At 37.6% G+C, this 14,412-nt stretch overlaps 1 protein-coding gene across 2 annotated transcripts in view; it reads right to left on the reverse strand.

Moving 5' to 3' along the window:
* GALNT10 (polypeptide N-acetylgalactosaminyltransferase 10) overlaps window positions 1-14,412 on the reverse strand; it is a 61,478-nt gene that overhangs the window by 11,254 nt on the left and 35,812 nt on the right. For both annotated transcript variants that reach the window (XM_070937194.1, XM_070937193.1), the window contains exon 7: window positions 11,524-11,641. In XM_070937194.1, the coding sequence (XP_070793295.1) occupies window positions 11,524-11,641 (118 nt within the window). The remainder of the gene's footprint in view (window positions 1-11,523; window positions 11,642-14,412) is intronic.

Consider the following 14,412-nt stretch of genomic DNA (forward strand, 5'->3'; position numbering starts at 1 on the left):
AAATGGCAATTTAGCTTGTAGAACAAGCCCACACTTAAACACCTGTCTGCCATTAATTTATAAGCTAGGTGAATTATAAATTCATGCTAAAATATTACAAATCTCTTTACTTCACTCTTAACTAGCTAAATGGTTTCTACTGTTGACGTAGCATATATAAATACAATTTCAAAAGCAGGCTTCCTATTCATTTTTATTGCTGCTTTGTCTGATGACAAATTTCATTACAAGAAAATGAGCAGCTCCTTAAAAACAACAACTGGAAATGAGTATCACGTTACATTACTGTAGAAGGAAAAAAAAACAAAAGGCTGAATTAAACATTACTGAAGAAGAAAAAGATCAAGTATCAGACAAACAGTAGTTCTTGAAATAAGTCTCCTTTGTACCTTTCCACGAAGCAGCATGCTATTCACTGAAGCATTCAAAATTAATCTTCTATTTCACAAAATTGTTTGCGCCTCATAATCGGAAAGCTATCCTCAGACAATATATTAATCATTTTTTGACATTTCCTTTTTACACAAAAGTAAACATTACAAGGTGGTATTGGATTCTATTGCAAAGCCGACAATACAAGAGATAAATACAATAATAGCAGCTCCTCTCTGAAAGCTTAGGAAATATAAATAAACAGGGTTGTTGTTGTTAGTTGTGAAGTCGTATCCAACCCATTGCGACCCCATGATCAATTTTCCTCCAGGCCTTCCTGTCCTCTACCATCCCCCGGAGACCATTTAAGCTCATGCCGACTGCTTTAGTGACTCTATCCAGCCACCTCATTCTCTACTGTCACCTTCTTCTTTTGCCCTCAATCGTTTCCAGCATTAGGCTCTTCTCCAGTGAGTACTTCTTTCTCATTAAGTGGCCAAAGTGTTTGAGTTTCATCTTCAGGATCTGGCCTTCTAAAGAACAATCAGGATTGATCTCTTCTAGGACTGACTGGTTTGATCGCCTTGCAGTCCAAGGGACTCACAGGAGTCTTCGCCAGGACCATAGTTCAAAGGCCTCAATTCTTTGATGCTCAACCTTCCTTATGGTCCAACTTTCACAACCATACATTGCAACTGGGAAAACCATAGCCTTTACTATACGCACTTTTGTTGACAAGGTGATGTCTCTAATTTTTGGTATGCTATCTAACTTTGCCATAACTTTCCTCCCCAGGAGCAAGCTTCTTTTAATTTCCTGGCTGTAGTCCCCATATGCAGTGATCTTGGAGCCCAGGAAAATAAAATCTGTCACTACCTTCATTTCTTCCCAATCTATTTGCCAGGAATTGAGAGGGCCGGGAGCAATGATCTTAGTTTTCTTAATGTTGAGTTTCAAGCCAACTTTTGCACTCTCCTCCTTCACCTGCATCAGAAGGCTCCTTAGTTCCTCTTCACTTTCTGCCATTAGAGTGGTATCATCTGCATATCTGAGGTTGTTGATATTTCTCCTGGCAATCTTAATTCCAACTTGTGATTCATCTAGCCCTGCCTTTCTCATGATGTACTCTGCATATAAGTTAAATAGGCAGGGTGACAGTATGCAGGCTTGCCGGACTCCTTTCCCAATTTTGAACCAATCAGTGGTTCTGTGTCCAGTTCAGTAATATTGTATCTCTAAAATCTATTTTTAGCAGTTTTACTGTAATCGTCGTACTAACTGGCAAAATGGCATGTAATGCTTTAATTTTGTTTTTAGTGCAACAGACTATAGTTGAATGCACAGTTTTCTAGTTAATTATTCTTAAGTAAAACTATATTTTTGAGGTCATCATACAAGGGAGTAAGCTGATGTATACAAGAACAAGAATCAAAGATGGTAAGTTGGTATATCTTGATAAGAAATTATAAATCAGGATAAGATTGCAAGTTATAGTTGTACAATAACTATTGTTCTGTGTCAATGTTTCCCAACTTTGACAATTTTCAAAGAGGGAGAATTCTAAAAGCTGCCAGATTTGGGAAACAATGTTCTACTTTATTATGTGGTTTAGAATAAGTCACATAATATAATTTTCTTTTTTTTTTTAGCCATTATTATTATTATTCAAACCAGTTTTTGGAAGGGTGAGACCATGAAACTGTCTTTACCCATTTAAAAGTCTGAGGATGGATCTTTGCTGTATGAAAACCAAGCAAAGTGAATAGCAAACAGAACTCAGAGAACCTATTTCTCTTGCTATATATAGCCCAGTATTCATGGTGAAGGCAAAATAAGAAGCAAAAGAGAACATGATTCTGATCCATTTGTTTTTCTTATGTTAAAACTGACAGGTTTTTTTCCCTAACAGGTGTATGCATTAAGTAATATGAATTCTAGCTCATCTCAGTCTAATTTTCCTATTTTTCAAAAGATAATGATTCTAAGATTATTACATTTGTTCAATAGATCGCAGGACATAGAGGAAGACAATGAGCATGTCTTCCTTCCTTATTTTCCAGAAGTCTCTCAAAACCTTGCTTTGCCATTAGTGTGAGGGACTCAGGGGACTGGTGAATTCTTGAGGTGACTCCATTGCTGATCAAATTCTGTATGCTTTTTTTTTTTAAAAAAAATGTTTAATGTGATTGTGTGACACAAAGAAATATTTTATATTTCTTTAGCTGTACAACATGCTGAATGGGCACTCCTATAAATTTGATAAACAAACAAACAAACATATGTTAATACTGATTTCTCCTTGAGTATTAATGTATGGTTAAGGAAGAAATCAAATTAATAGAAAACTTTCCAAGATATAATATTTGAAATGTATATAGAGCAATCTTCAATATTTTTTGTACAGAAATGCTGTAGCATTATTATTCAACCAGCAAGCTGAGCAGGATCACTTGGGATAGGTATCCTACTAAAATGCTGATAGTTGGTGGGTATCATCAACTTCTCACATAACTAAGATTTTCTCCATTTACATTCGAAATTACTGAAACGATTAAATGTAGGCTTATTCCAGAATTATTTCCTCCAAAAATACTTATAATTTTTATCTTAAAATCATTTCACATATAAAAGTATTAAAAGGGTGGATTGTCAACCTTTCATATTTTTATTTTATTTAAACATTTTTATTTCTGCAAAGTAATGCTTTGCTGAGCTGTTACAATGTTTGCTTCAAGTATAAACTGCCTAAAATAGAAATTTGAAGCAACTTTATAGAAGGCGGCTATACTTGGTTTTATTAACAACTTTTTTTTTAATGAAGTATAAGAAAATCAGATCTAGAGGCAAAAAATACAACTGACTGTAACAAAAAATACTTTTAAGGATGTGTTTACACAACACACTTGCACAGTTCAGCAACTATTTAAGATGTAAGTGTAATTATGAATGCACTACGTACATATTTGCTTAGTTTATGGTTCATTAGTTTCTAGAAAATTTGTGTTTTATGAATCCAATCTAAAAGTCAAAAGTCATTAAGAAACAATGTGTCATCATCAGGGACTGTATGGGCATGTTGATAACTATAACAGTAGGAGAAAGTGATCCATAAAGAGATTGAGGACTGGCTAAAGATAAACATTAAATTGTAATTTTAAAAAAACCCTAAAATTGTTTAATACAAAGATGAAAGAATAAAATAAGAATGATGAATTGAAGCATCCTCCTTAGGCCTGGGTATTTATGGAACTGCCTATCACCAACATCATCTATTACAAATATACATTCTTGATTCTTTGACTGGGGTGCATCAAAGGTAATACAAGAAATAATCATGACAAGTCTTTTTTTGAATCAGACTTTCAAAAATCTATTTGTCTTCATGCCTGTAGAAAGTTTAATATTCACCCCAATGATTGAGGGAATACCAGCAAACAATGGAAATAATGTTGGAAAAACCAAGATAATAATCACAGTGATTGTCAGCTGGAAGTTTTGTAAATTTCTAAGAAAAAATGAGTTGATGGCAATGAGGTTTTTTTCTTCTGAAACTGATGATATACACTTGTGAAGCAACAGCAGTGACCAAACTCTAAGATGGTTTTTGTTCCTCATCACAGATTTCTTAGGGTGGTAGGAATCTGACTTGGAAGACAGATGGTCAGTTTAAGATCTCAACATTACTTTAAAAAGAGGACACATGTATGTGAACCAAATGGTTAAATATTTTCCTTGCAAGTTTTGGATTGTTATTGCGTCTTAAAATGAATTTTGCCACCTATCCATCAACATTTACATCCACCATGTGAATTTAAAATAATTTTTAAAAGCAATATTAACTCGATAATCCATTAGCACTCTCTATTTAGTGTTTGCCAGTGGTATTTTATGATAGAAAATTCCTTTATTATTCCCCCCTCCCCCCGGTAGTTTCCAGAGATCTTGAACAGAGGGAGCTACAGTAGGGGTTCAGAGAAAGGCAATTGTGGAAATTAGAAGGCATCTTTATAAAAAGATTGGAAGTTCTGCACATGTATCCCATCCCCTCCTTGAAAAGAAAAGGGTGAACCTTTCAGCCCCCTTTTCTATTATGGGTGCTTGGTGGTATTAAGGGGCAAAATTCTCTATAATTTTGCTTCTTAAAACCTGACTGAGGCTCACATTTTTGGCCAAACATTTAGTTAATTTAAAAGATTTGTATAATCTCCCATCTTAAACAGAACTATGGGTAGCTCACAATAATAGAGCTTATGGGGATGACCTACCAATGAAGAGGATCCTGACCTACCTACAGTAGTTGAGTCTTTGGATGAAGCAATAAGTTGAGAGAAACAATACTGGAAAGTCCATATATCAAGTAATTACTGTATATTAATGCTGTTGGGTAGTTCATTGTGTACCTGAAGTAGTTGATTATTTCGAGGTTCTTTGAGGACCTGGAAGAATTAAAGTTTAAAATGAATGTGGTTTCAGACATTCAGAAAGTGGAACTGGATCAAGCCACTAGTAGTCTATGTAAGATTTGTGATTTTCTTGAAGATGAAGGTGAACTATAAGAACTGTTATTCACTTGATAAAAACTGGTTCAGCAGAAAGGGTCGAAGTTAGTACCTGGTACTAGTAGAAAGAGCTGTCGGAGACTAAAAGTCCTAGACCCAACTAGACCAATTATAAAAACACAGTAGATGCTGAAGAATGTAACTGTGAATTTTTAGAGAGAAATGGAAATTTGGCGTTAAATACAATTAATGTTTTTGTTCTGCTGCTCCCATTCAAGTATAGCATTGTAATATGCAACTAAGCAAATACACATTCATATATAAACTTACTTCTGCTTGTTACAATCAAGTTATATATTTTAATTTTTAAATTCTTTTTCTTGTTTCTTTGTATCCTTATCCATTTGAACAATAACATGCTATTCATTTCCTGAAGGAGAAAGATTTGAATTAATTAGATTTTTATCTAATTTTTATTACTTTATAAGGAAGTCAAAGTGGCAAACATACTTAATATTCCTTCCTCCTATTTCTCCCACAACAACAACAACCATAAAAGGTGGGTTGAGATGAGAGAAAGTGACTGGTCCAAAGAGCCAGCTCCCATGACTAGAACCTACAGTCTCCTGGTTTCTAGGCCAGCACTTGAACCACTACATGAAACTGGCTGTTTCATAATATTAATAGTGAATACTGTGTTTTAAAATAAAAGAGAGTTTTTATTCTCCAGTATATATATATAAGGAAATAAGATGATTCCTAAAGGCATGGATTAGGTATCCACATCTGACTAGAGCATTGCCACAGTCAGATTCTTCCTGCTGGCTATGTAGGTCCCCTAACATCATTCATACATGCTTCAATGATGATACTATTTCAATAGGAATGAATGATATTTAAATACATAAACTCTGCATTGGGGGTCTTCTGCCATTCTAAGTGCAATACAAATATTATCAATCTGAACTGAATGAAAAAGCACAAAAAATCTTAACACTTATTTAAAATTAAAAAAAGATTAAACCTGTATAAATAAAAAAACAGAGAAGTGGATTTAAGTGCAGATACATATTTGAATAAGACAGCAACAAATACTATGTTAAAGGCGGAAAAAAAGGAATGGAAGAAAGAAAATGAGCTGCCTGGACAAAGTAGATAAGGATTTACTTTCTAACTTTCTCTTCTTTATACTGATTTATAAACATTAAGACTCCCCTTAAAAACCATACTGTAAGTGTAAATCTATTTTTTACTTTCAGTAAAATCAGGGGCTCAGAATAACCACTCTTCAATAGCGTAGCTTTTTTATGGTGTCTTATTCAGATATTATCACTTTGCAACTAAATTCATAGTCATACACCACTCAATATCAAGGATGCAGCTATAGAAGTGGTCAACAGTATTATGTATCTGGGGGTGCAGATAACTAATGATCTGATCTCTCCACACATCATCCTTAGTGAAGCGTGCAAACCAGCATCTACATTTCCTATGTCAGATGAGGAGAGCACATCTTTTGCCTTCTGTCCTGGCCACTTTTTACAGATGCACGATTGAGAGCGTTTTAACAAATAGCAGCAATACTTGGTTTGGTAGTAGCAGTACCTCAGATAGAAAGTCCATACAGAGAGTGATAAGGACAGCTGAGAAGATTTTAGGAAGCTTGCTTCCTGTTATTCAGGATACTGTTTATAAGCGCTATGTGCCTAGAGTTCAAAGCATTGTTAGAGCCCTCACACACAGTGGTGGGTTGCTACCAGTTCGGTCTGGATCTTGCGAACTGGTAGTAAGTAGCGGGAGGTCATCACTGACACTCTGCGCATGCGCAGAAACTTCTGTGCATGTGCACACCCTGCACATCCCTTAGAAGGCAGGGCGGAGGATTTCGGACAATACCTGTATGACAAAATCGCTCAGATCCGGGGGGATTTGGACTCTGACTGGGTAGATCAGGGCAGGGTGACGAGGAACAGTCTTGAGAATGTTATCTGGGAGGAGTTTGATGCTGTGACTCCCGATGATGTGGAGAGGATTTTGGGGAGACTTAGTGCGGCCACATGTTTACTGGACCCGTGTCCCTCCTGGTTGGTACTGGCTTCCCGGGAGGTTACACGAGGCTGGCTCCAGGGCGTCATTAATGCTTCGTTGAGTGAGGGTCACTTCCCCGCTGCCCTGAAAGAGGCGGTGGTGAGGCCTCTCTTCAAGAAGCCGTCCCTGGATCCAGCAATATTGGCTAACTATCGTCCTGTCTCCAACCTTCACTTCATTGCGAAGGTTGTTGAGAGTGTGGTCGCGCAACAGTTTCCGCAATTCCTGGAGGAAACATCCTATCTAGATCCGTTCCAGTCGGGTTTCAGGTCTGGGCACAGCACGGAAACGGCATTGGTCGCGTTGGTGGATGATCTCTGGAGGGCTCGGGACAGGGGTTATTCCTCTGTTCTGGTCCTATTAGATCTCTCAGCGGCTTTTGATACCATCGACCATGGTATCATGCTGCACCAGCTGGAAGAGTTGGGGGTGGGAGGTATTGTGTTGCGGTGGTTCTCCTCCTTTCTCTCCGACCGGTCGCAGTTTGTGTTGGCAGGGGGGCAGAGGTCGACCTCGAGGCCTCTCATTTGTGGAGTGCCGCAGGGATCGGTCCTCTCGCCCCTTCTGTTCAACATTTATGTGAAGCCGCTGGGCGAGATCATCCGTGGCTTTGGGGTGAGATACCACCAGTACGCTGATGACACCCAGCTGTACATCTCCACCCCAGGTCACCCCAACGATGCCCTTGAAGTGATGTCCCAGTGCCTGGAGGCTGTGCGGATCTGGATGGGGAGAAACAGGCTCAAGCTCAACCCTTCCAAGACTGAGTGGCTGTGGCTCCCGGCATCCCGATATAGTCAGTTGACTCCATCACTGACTATTGGGGGCGAGTCTTTGGCCCCCACTGAAAGGGCTCACAATCTGGGAGTCCTCCTGGATAGGCAGCTGTCTTTGGAAGAACATCTGACGGCTGTTACCAGGGGGACCTTTTATCAGGTTCGCCTGATTCGCCAGTTGCGGCCCTTTCTTGATCGGGATTCCTTGTGCACAGTCACTCACGCCCTCGTCACCTCTCGCCTTGACTACTGTAACGCTCTCTACATGGGGCTCCCCTTGAAGAGCACCCGGAGGCTCCAGCTGGTCCAGAATGCAGCAGCGCGGGTAGTGATGGGAGCAACATGGCGCTCCCATGTAACACCGCTCCTGCGCGAGCTGCACTGGCTCCCGGTGGTCTTCTGGGTGCGCTTCAAGGTGTTGGTTATCACCTTTAAAGCGCTCCATGGCATAGGGCCTAGCTATCTTCGAGACCGCCTGCTGCTACCGACGACCTCCCATCGACCTGTGCGCTCCCACAGAGAGGGCCTCCTCAGGGTGCCATCAGCCAATCAATGTAGGCTGGTGGCCCCCAGGGGGAGGGCCTTCTCTGTGGGGGCTCCCACCCTCTGGAATCAGTTGCCTCCGGAGATAAGAAGAATCCATGACCTCAATGCCTTCCGTCGTTCCCTGAAAACCCATCTTTTTCAGCAAGCCGGGTTGGCTTAAGAAGAAATTTTTAAATTCTTTTAATTAGTCTGTGATTCTTAACTTTCGGGCCAAAATTTATATATATTTTTAAATGTTTTAATATTTGTATTCTATGTTTTTTATCTTGGCTGTATACCGCCCCGGAGAAGGGCGGTATATAAATTGGAAATTAAATTAAATTAAATTAAATTTCTTTCTTTCTTTCATCTATCAATGTATCATTAATTATTTTTGATCTTGACTAAATCAAGTTTGAAGAGGATAATGAACATAAACTTACTAATAAACATAATTTACCCTAAGGAGAATGTTAACTAGGACAAATAACTGAATAATTTGGTTTAACACACATTGCAAATTTGGTCTTTAAAATACAGAAAACATTATTTTGGAAGTTATTCAAACTTAATTTATTCTGTTCTTCAGAGGCCGATTTTTTTGTGTCATTTTATATGTCAATGAATCCTTAAAACAAGATGATGGAGTTTCATAGTTTAAAATAGGGTTTTTGGACATTCTTCTGTTATAATTTCATCAAAATAGTGACTTCTATCAACCACAGTTGAATGCATTAATTGATCTTAATTTCTGAAAGTATACCCTTTCAGTTAAGTGTCATTTTCTATTGCACAAAGGAAGAGAAATAGAAAGGACCTTAACTGAGATTAATTAGAGTGAATATAACCCACCATAAATTATCATTTCTGGCATGAAACAAAACTCTTTGAAATATTGTGTATAACTAGTCAAATGAATAAAGTAGCTTTATTTCCTGAATATCAAGCAGTGAATACCTACTGTAGCATTTCAGAAACAAAGAACTTTCATAGAAACTGTCATCACTCTTGGAAACTACTATTTTAGAAAAGATCCAACTAGAAATGATGAATGTTGTTTGTACCTCTCCCACAGAGAGTTACACTGTTATACCGTTTCATTATACACAATAGTAAAATGGATAAATGGAACCAAAGGGGAAATAAGAAACCCCCAGAATGTCTTTATTACTGTTTTTGGAGATAAACAATGGGAAGAACATTTCATTTATTACATATTAATTGCCAAATGAATGTAGTTTGATAGAATCCTAACAACACTAAGCAGTTTATATTCAGAAAAACTATTCAGACAAAACAGAAGACAAGAAATTATAATTATCAAGGGAGCTACATCTTGTGGTTAGTAAGACTGAATTATCTACAGTGCAATGTTTTTGCTAGTCTCCCACTGGATTCATGCTGAAACTGTCTCTTCAAATGGATAAAGGACTTATTAAAGTAGACATACTAATAATTTTCTGAAGTAATCTCAAACATAGAGAAAAATAAAGTTATATTTGTAAAATATTTATATTCTTAATTAAATAATGATGTTTGTCGAACCAATAGTTAACTTTTAGTAACTAATCAAGTAGGCCAATAGTAATTTCAATTACTATAAACAAGTAAATTTACAAATCATATAGACCAATTCATCTATTAAAATATTTATCTGGTATTTAATTGGTTACTGTCCAAAGCTTTTTATCTTTACTGTAAAACAGTGATAAGAATTTAACCATTTGCTTTAGCTTTGCCTTCCTTTACAAATATATTCTTATTAGTTGGTGGATCAATGATACATGAAAAAACTCTTTAAAGTGAAGTAATAGCATGAATATTATTTCATTTCCTTGATGACTCAAACACTTACTGCTTTAAAACCATGATTAATAGTAAAAGTACATCAGTATGATCTCTTACAGTATATTTAGATAACATGCTCACTAAGAAAAAAAGTTAAATAGCAAATGTGCTACAGTTAGTCCCTGCACATATCCATTGGCTTTTCCATGGATGGACAAAATACTGTATTTTATGCCACCTGGCTCTGTCACACTATTTTGTACTGCCATAAAATACCCAGAGTATATTCAAGGTTTGTAATAGATTAGTTTATGTTAGATAATGTGTAATAATTGCATTGCCCGAAATTTAGAAAATACAGTTAACTATAAACCAGTCACAGATGAATAATTTATCTCTCTGTGAGAAGAGCCGAGGGAACATGTGGAAGACGAGTGGTGTGGCGTGGCGTGGCATAGCGTGGAACGGAACAGAACACTTTATTGGCCAAGTGTGATTAGACACACAAGGAATTTCTCTCAAATAAGCTCTCAGTGTACATGCAATAACATTATTACAAAGTAATAATAATCATAATAACAAAGGATAACAATCATAATAATGATACCAACAGAGAAGGTAGTGGAACAGATGAGAAGGATAAAAGTAATATAGCAATACTACATGGAAATATACTTAGACATAAGACAGAACTATGGAAATTAAGTGTTCAGCACAAGGAAGAGAACTGTCTTTGTGTCTAGTTATTTTGGCATGTAATGCCCTATAGCAGTGTCTCAAGGGGAGGAATTGAAATAGTTTATGTCCAGGATGTGAGGGATCTGTAGATATTTTCTCAACCTTCTTTCTCACCCATGCAGTATACAGGCCCTCAATGGACGGGAGGCTGGTTGAAATAGGTTTTTTTGCAGACCTAACTATCTATTGAATATCTGTACCTATCTTATTTGATTGCTGTATCAAACCAGACAATTATAGAAGAATGAATCACAGACTTAGTATTTAAGATATTTACCATTATCCATGTTTTGTTAAGCATATTACCCAAATGAAATGCACCCAGTACACTGTATCCATTAAGACATAAATAATACTTTGGCTTGGAAACAAGGATAAAGTATTTGTTAAGACTTTTTTTTCTAGTAGGGATTGAGTACTCAAAATTCTACTCTTACCTATCAAACCAGAGCTCAGTTGGCATTTAAAATAATGAAAATCCCAGTACACTTAACTAATTTAGTCTGATATTTATGTAAAACATTTAGTTTCAGGAAAATTGATCTCTCATATACTAACAATCAGATACCATAAATTAAGGGTCATTAGGCAATTCAACAGAAGCATTAAATTCTTAACAAGATTTTTAATTATTTTAACAAGTATTTTTAAATTGCTTAAATTCTACAAACACAAGATTTTTTTTACAAAGTCATACTCTATTAAAAATATTATACAATATCTTTTCAATAACTCACCTTAAATGATATTTCATACTGCTCTCCTCCCCATATTTCTAGGCCTGCATCATATCCTCCAAGTTCCCAGAACCATCTTCTATCAACTGCAAACAATCCTCCAGCCATAACTGGAGACCTTAAGAGAAAAATTAAATTCCATATTATAAATATTTAAGTAAAGTCTGCCCAAATTACATGTACAACTCTAACTTTGCATTTTACTTCTATTTTTTTTAACTTCCCACTTTGGCTACATTGCACTTTGATTACAGTGTCATTTATACTATACAGCAACTACTGGAACACAAGAGGAACTTTGGGGGAAGTCAAAGAAACTATAGGAGTCTGATATTGTTAACAACCTGATGACAAAGGGATGCTAAGAAACAGGCTGGATGATTCTTGCAAGCCTGTTCAGTAACTGTTTGACATCACCTACTAGAGTCTATGGCATCATTTTCTTCCCAAGGTAGAATGGTAAAGACTGCCTATATGAGGACGGAAGTTTGTTCCTGCTAACTTGGTACTTGTGGAATGGAGCCTTTAAGATACAGAGCTGAGGCCAGAAGATTTAGAAGGAAAGGAAGAGGGACATCTCATCTGAAAACAAATGTGTTAAAACATCTAAAACAAAACAAATTAAAATGAAGGAAAGAAAAAATGTAGAACAGTTTGTTGTGACCCTGGCCTCAGAGGCTGATTTATCTTCGCATGCTGATTTGGAGGATGATATGGAGGAGGAGGAAGCTGTCACGAGCTCTGTGCCGGAGGGGCCGTCTTCACTGGTGAGTCAGCAAGAACTGACAGTTGCTGACGTGCCTATGGACCCCAGCCAAATTGAGGAGGAAACAGAGGCCGGTAACGACGAGGGGGAGCCCCTTTTGGATGCAAGAGAGAGACGTAGGAGACGTCGTAGAGAACAGCTATTGCCACATCCCAAGAAGTGTGGTCAGGAGACGTAGGGCCACACCCTACAAAGTATAAAAGGGGTGTGACTGGACTGGAAAGGCGTGGTGAACAATTTGTTGGTGTTTTGGATGCAGTGGAGTTACAACTGTTAATTTGGAGTTTTTGACAAGAGTCTGCATTCCTGCATTAGCCTGCTGGCCGTCTGCCAAGACCTTTGGAACATTGCCCGGTAACTATTGGCCTGATATACGCTTTGGAAGAGAACTACTGATTAAAGGGCCAGCTTCAGTCTCTCTAGCCTGCGTTTGTTACTGCCGGGCTATTTGAGCCTCTGCAAGGCCACTCGTGGGAGGGGACAGAACATAGTTATTGGTATGACAGTTGAAAACAAACCTAGAAAAACTAGTCGCATGAAGTATGTGAAGAAAGGGGGAACATAAATCAAGAATTCTTTAAGCTGTAGAAGTTGTTGAACAAGTTCTATGCAGGTGCACACCTAGAAAAACAAATGTTCAGAATTTTTTCTATAAGAAAATAAAGATCCCTCAGGGTAAATCTATATTGTTCTTTTTTATCACCACTCTTTTTGCTTTTTTCTCTTTAACAGCTTCATGTAGAAAAAGGATAATGTTGCCAGAACCTTGAAATAATTTTCTTCAGACTTAATTCAAACCAGAGTGATATACATAACTTTGAGAGATCCCTCAGAAAACTGGTATTCACTGATGGAAGAAAAGGCAATTATATTTCAGAAAAGCTAAATATGCACTATAGCAGAAACAGCAGAAAACAGAATGGCAAGACCATGTGTTCATAAAGCAGAGAAGAAAGCACTGAGTCTATTGAAGTCTCTTGCTATTCTCTGAATATAGAAAATTAAGGCCCCCTGAACTTTCAAAGAATGAAGGACATAATAAATGGAGAAGAGAAAATTACTGGAAAAATGAAAAAAATTAACAGCTAGATGCCGTTCAAAAATTTTTTTATTAAGTGTCTATGCACATAATATATGAAGTATGTTATATAAACATGTGTTATAATGTGTGTAAACCGTTGGTATAGAGCCAGTTTATTGTAATGGTTAAAGCATCAGGCTAGGAATTGGGAGACCGTGACTTCTAGTCTTACTTAGGCACAAAGCTGGCTGGGTGACCTTGGGCTAGTCCTGTCGTCCCAGCCTCAGGAAGGAGGCAATAGCAAACCACTTCTGAAAAACCTTGCTAAGGAAACTGCAGAGACTTGTCTAGACAGTATCCAAGAATTGATATGATTGAATAGAACTAAAAAAAAGCTGCTGGTCCTCTCTTAGCACACAGAATTTGCTGACACAGTAGTTGGAACTGCAACAAGGAATGCAATTTTCAATATAAATATTGGAAAATGAAGTAGATGGCAACATAGCTGGCCATTAAAAAACTGTAGAGGTAAAATTGTAAGCATTAAAATATTTTATGTTTAACATTATTTTAGTACATAAAATAAAACATAATTGTACTTCCAACAGTGTATCTACAGGCAGTCCTCATTTAAGGATGGTTCAAAGCAGTGGTGAAATCCAAATTTTTTTACTACCAGTTCTGTGGGTGTGGCTTGGTGGATGTGGTGTGGCTTGGTGGGCGTGGCAGGGGAAGGACACTGCAAAATCCCCATTCCCTCCCCACTCTGGGGCTAGCCAGAAGTGGTATTTGCCGGTTCTCCGAACTGCTCAAAATTTCCGCTACCGGTTCTCCAGAACCTGTCAGAACCTGCTGGATTTCACCCCTGGTTCAAAGTTACTATGATCCACCCCCAAAAAAGTTACTCATAACCCGTCCTTGAAGTTATGACTACTGCAGCCACCACACAGTCACATGATCATATTTTGGGTACTTGGCCACTGGCTTGGATTTATAATCAGTTGCAACGTCCTGCAATCATGTGATTTGTGACTTTTTTGCCAGTTTCTGGGAAGAAACACCTATTTGGGAGAACATATTACTTAACAACCACATGATTTGC

This window comes from Pituophis catenifer, unplaced genomic scaffold (genome assembly GCF_029215685.1).
Source record: "Pituophis catenifer annectens isolate HBS135680 unplaced genomic scaffold, rPitCat1.0.hap2 SCAF_2, whole genome shotgun sequence".
NCBI lineage: Eukaryota > Metazoa > Chordata > Lepidosauria > Squamata > Colubridae > Pituophis > Pituophis catenifer.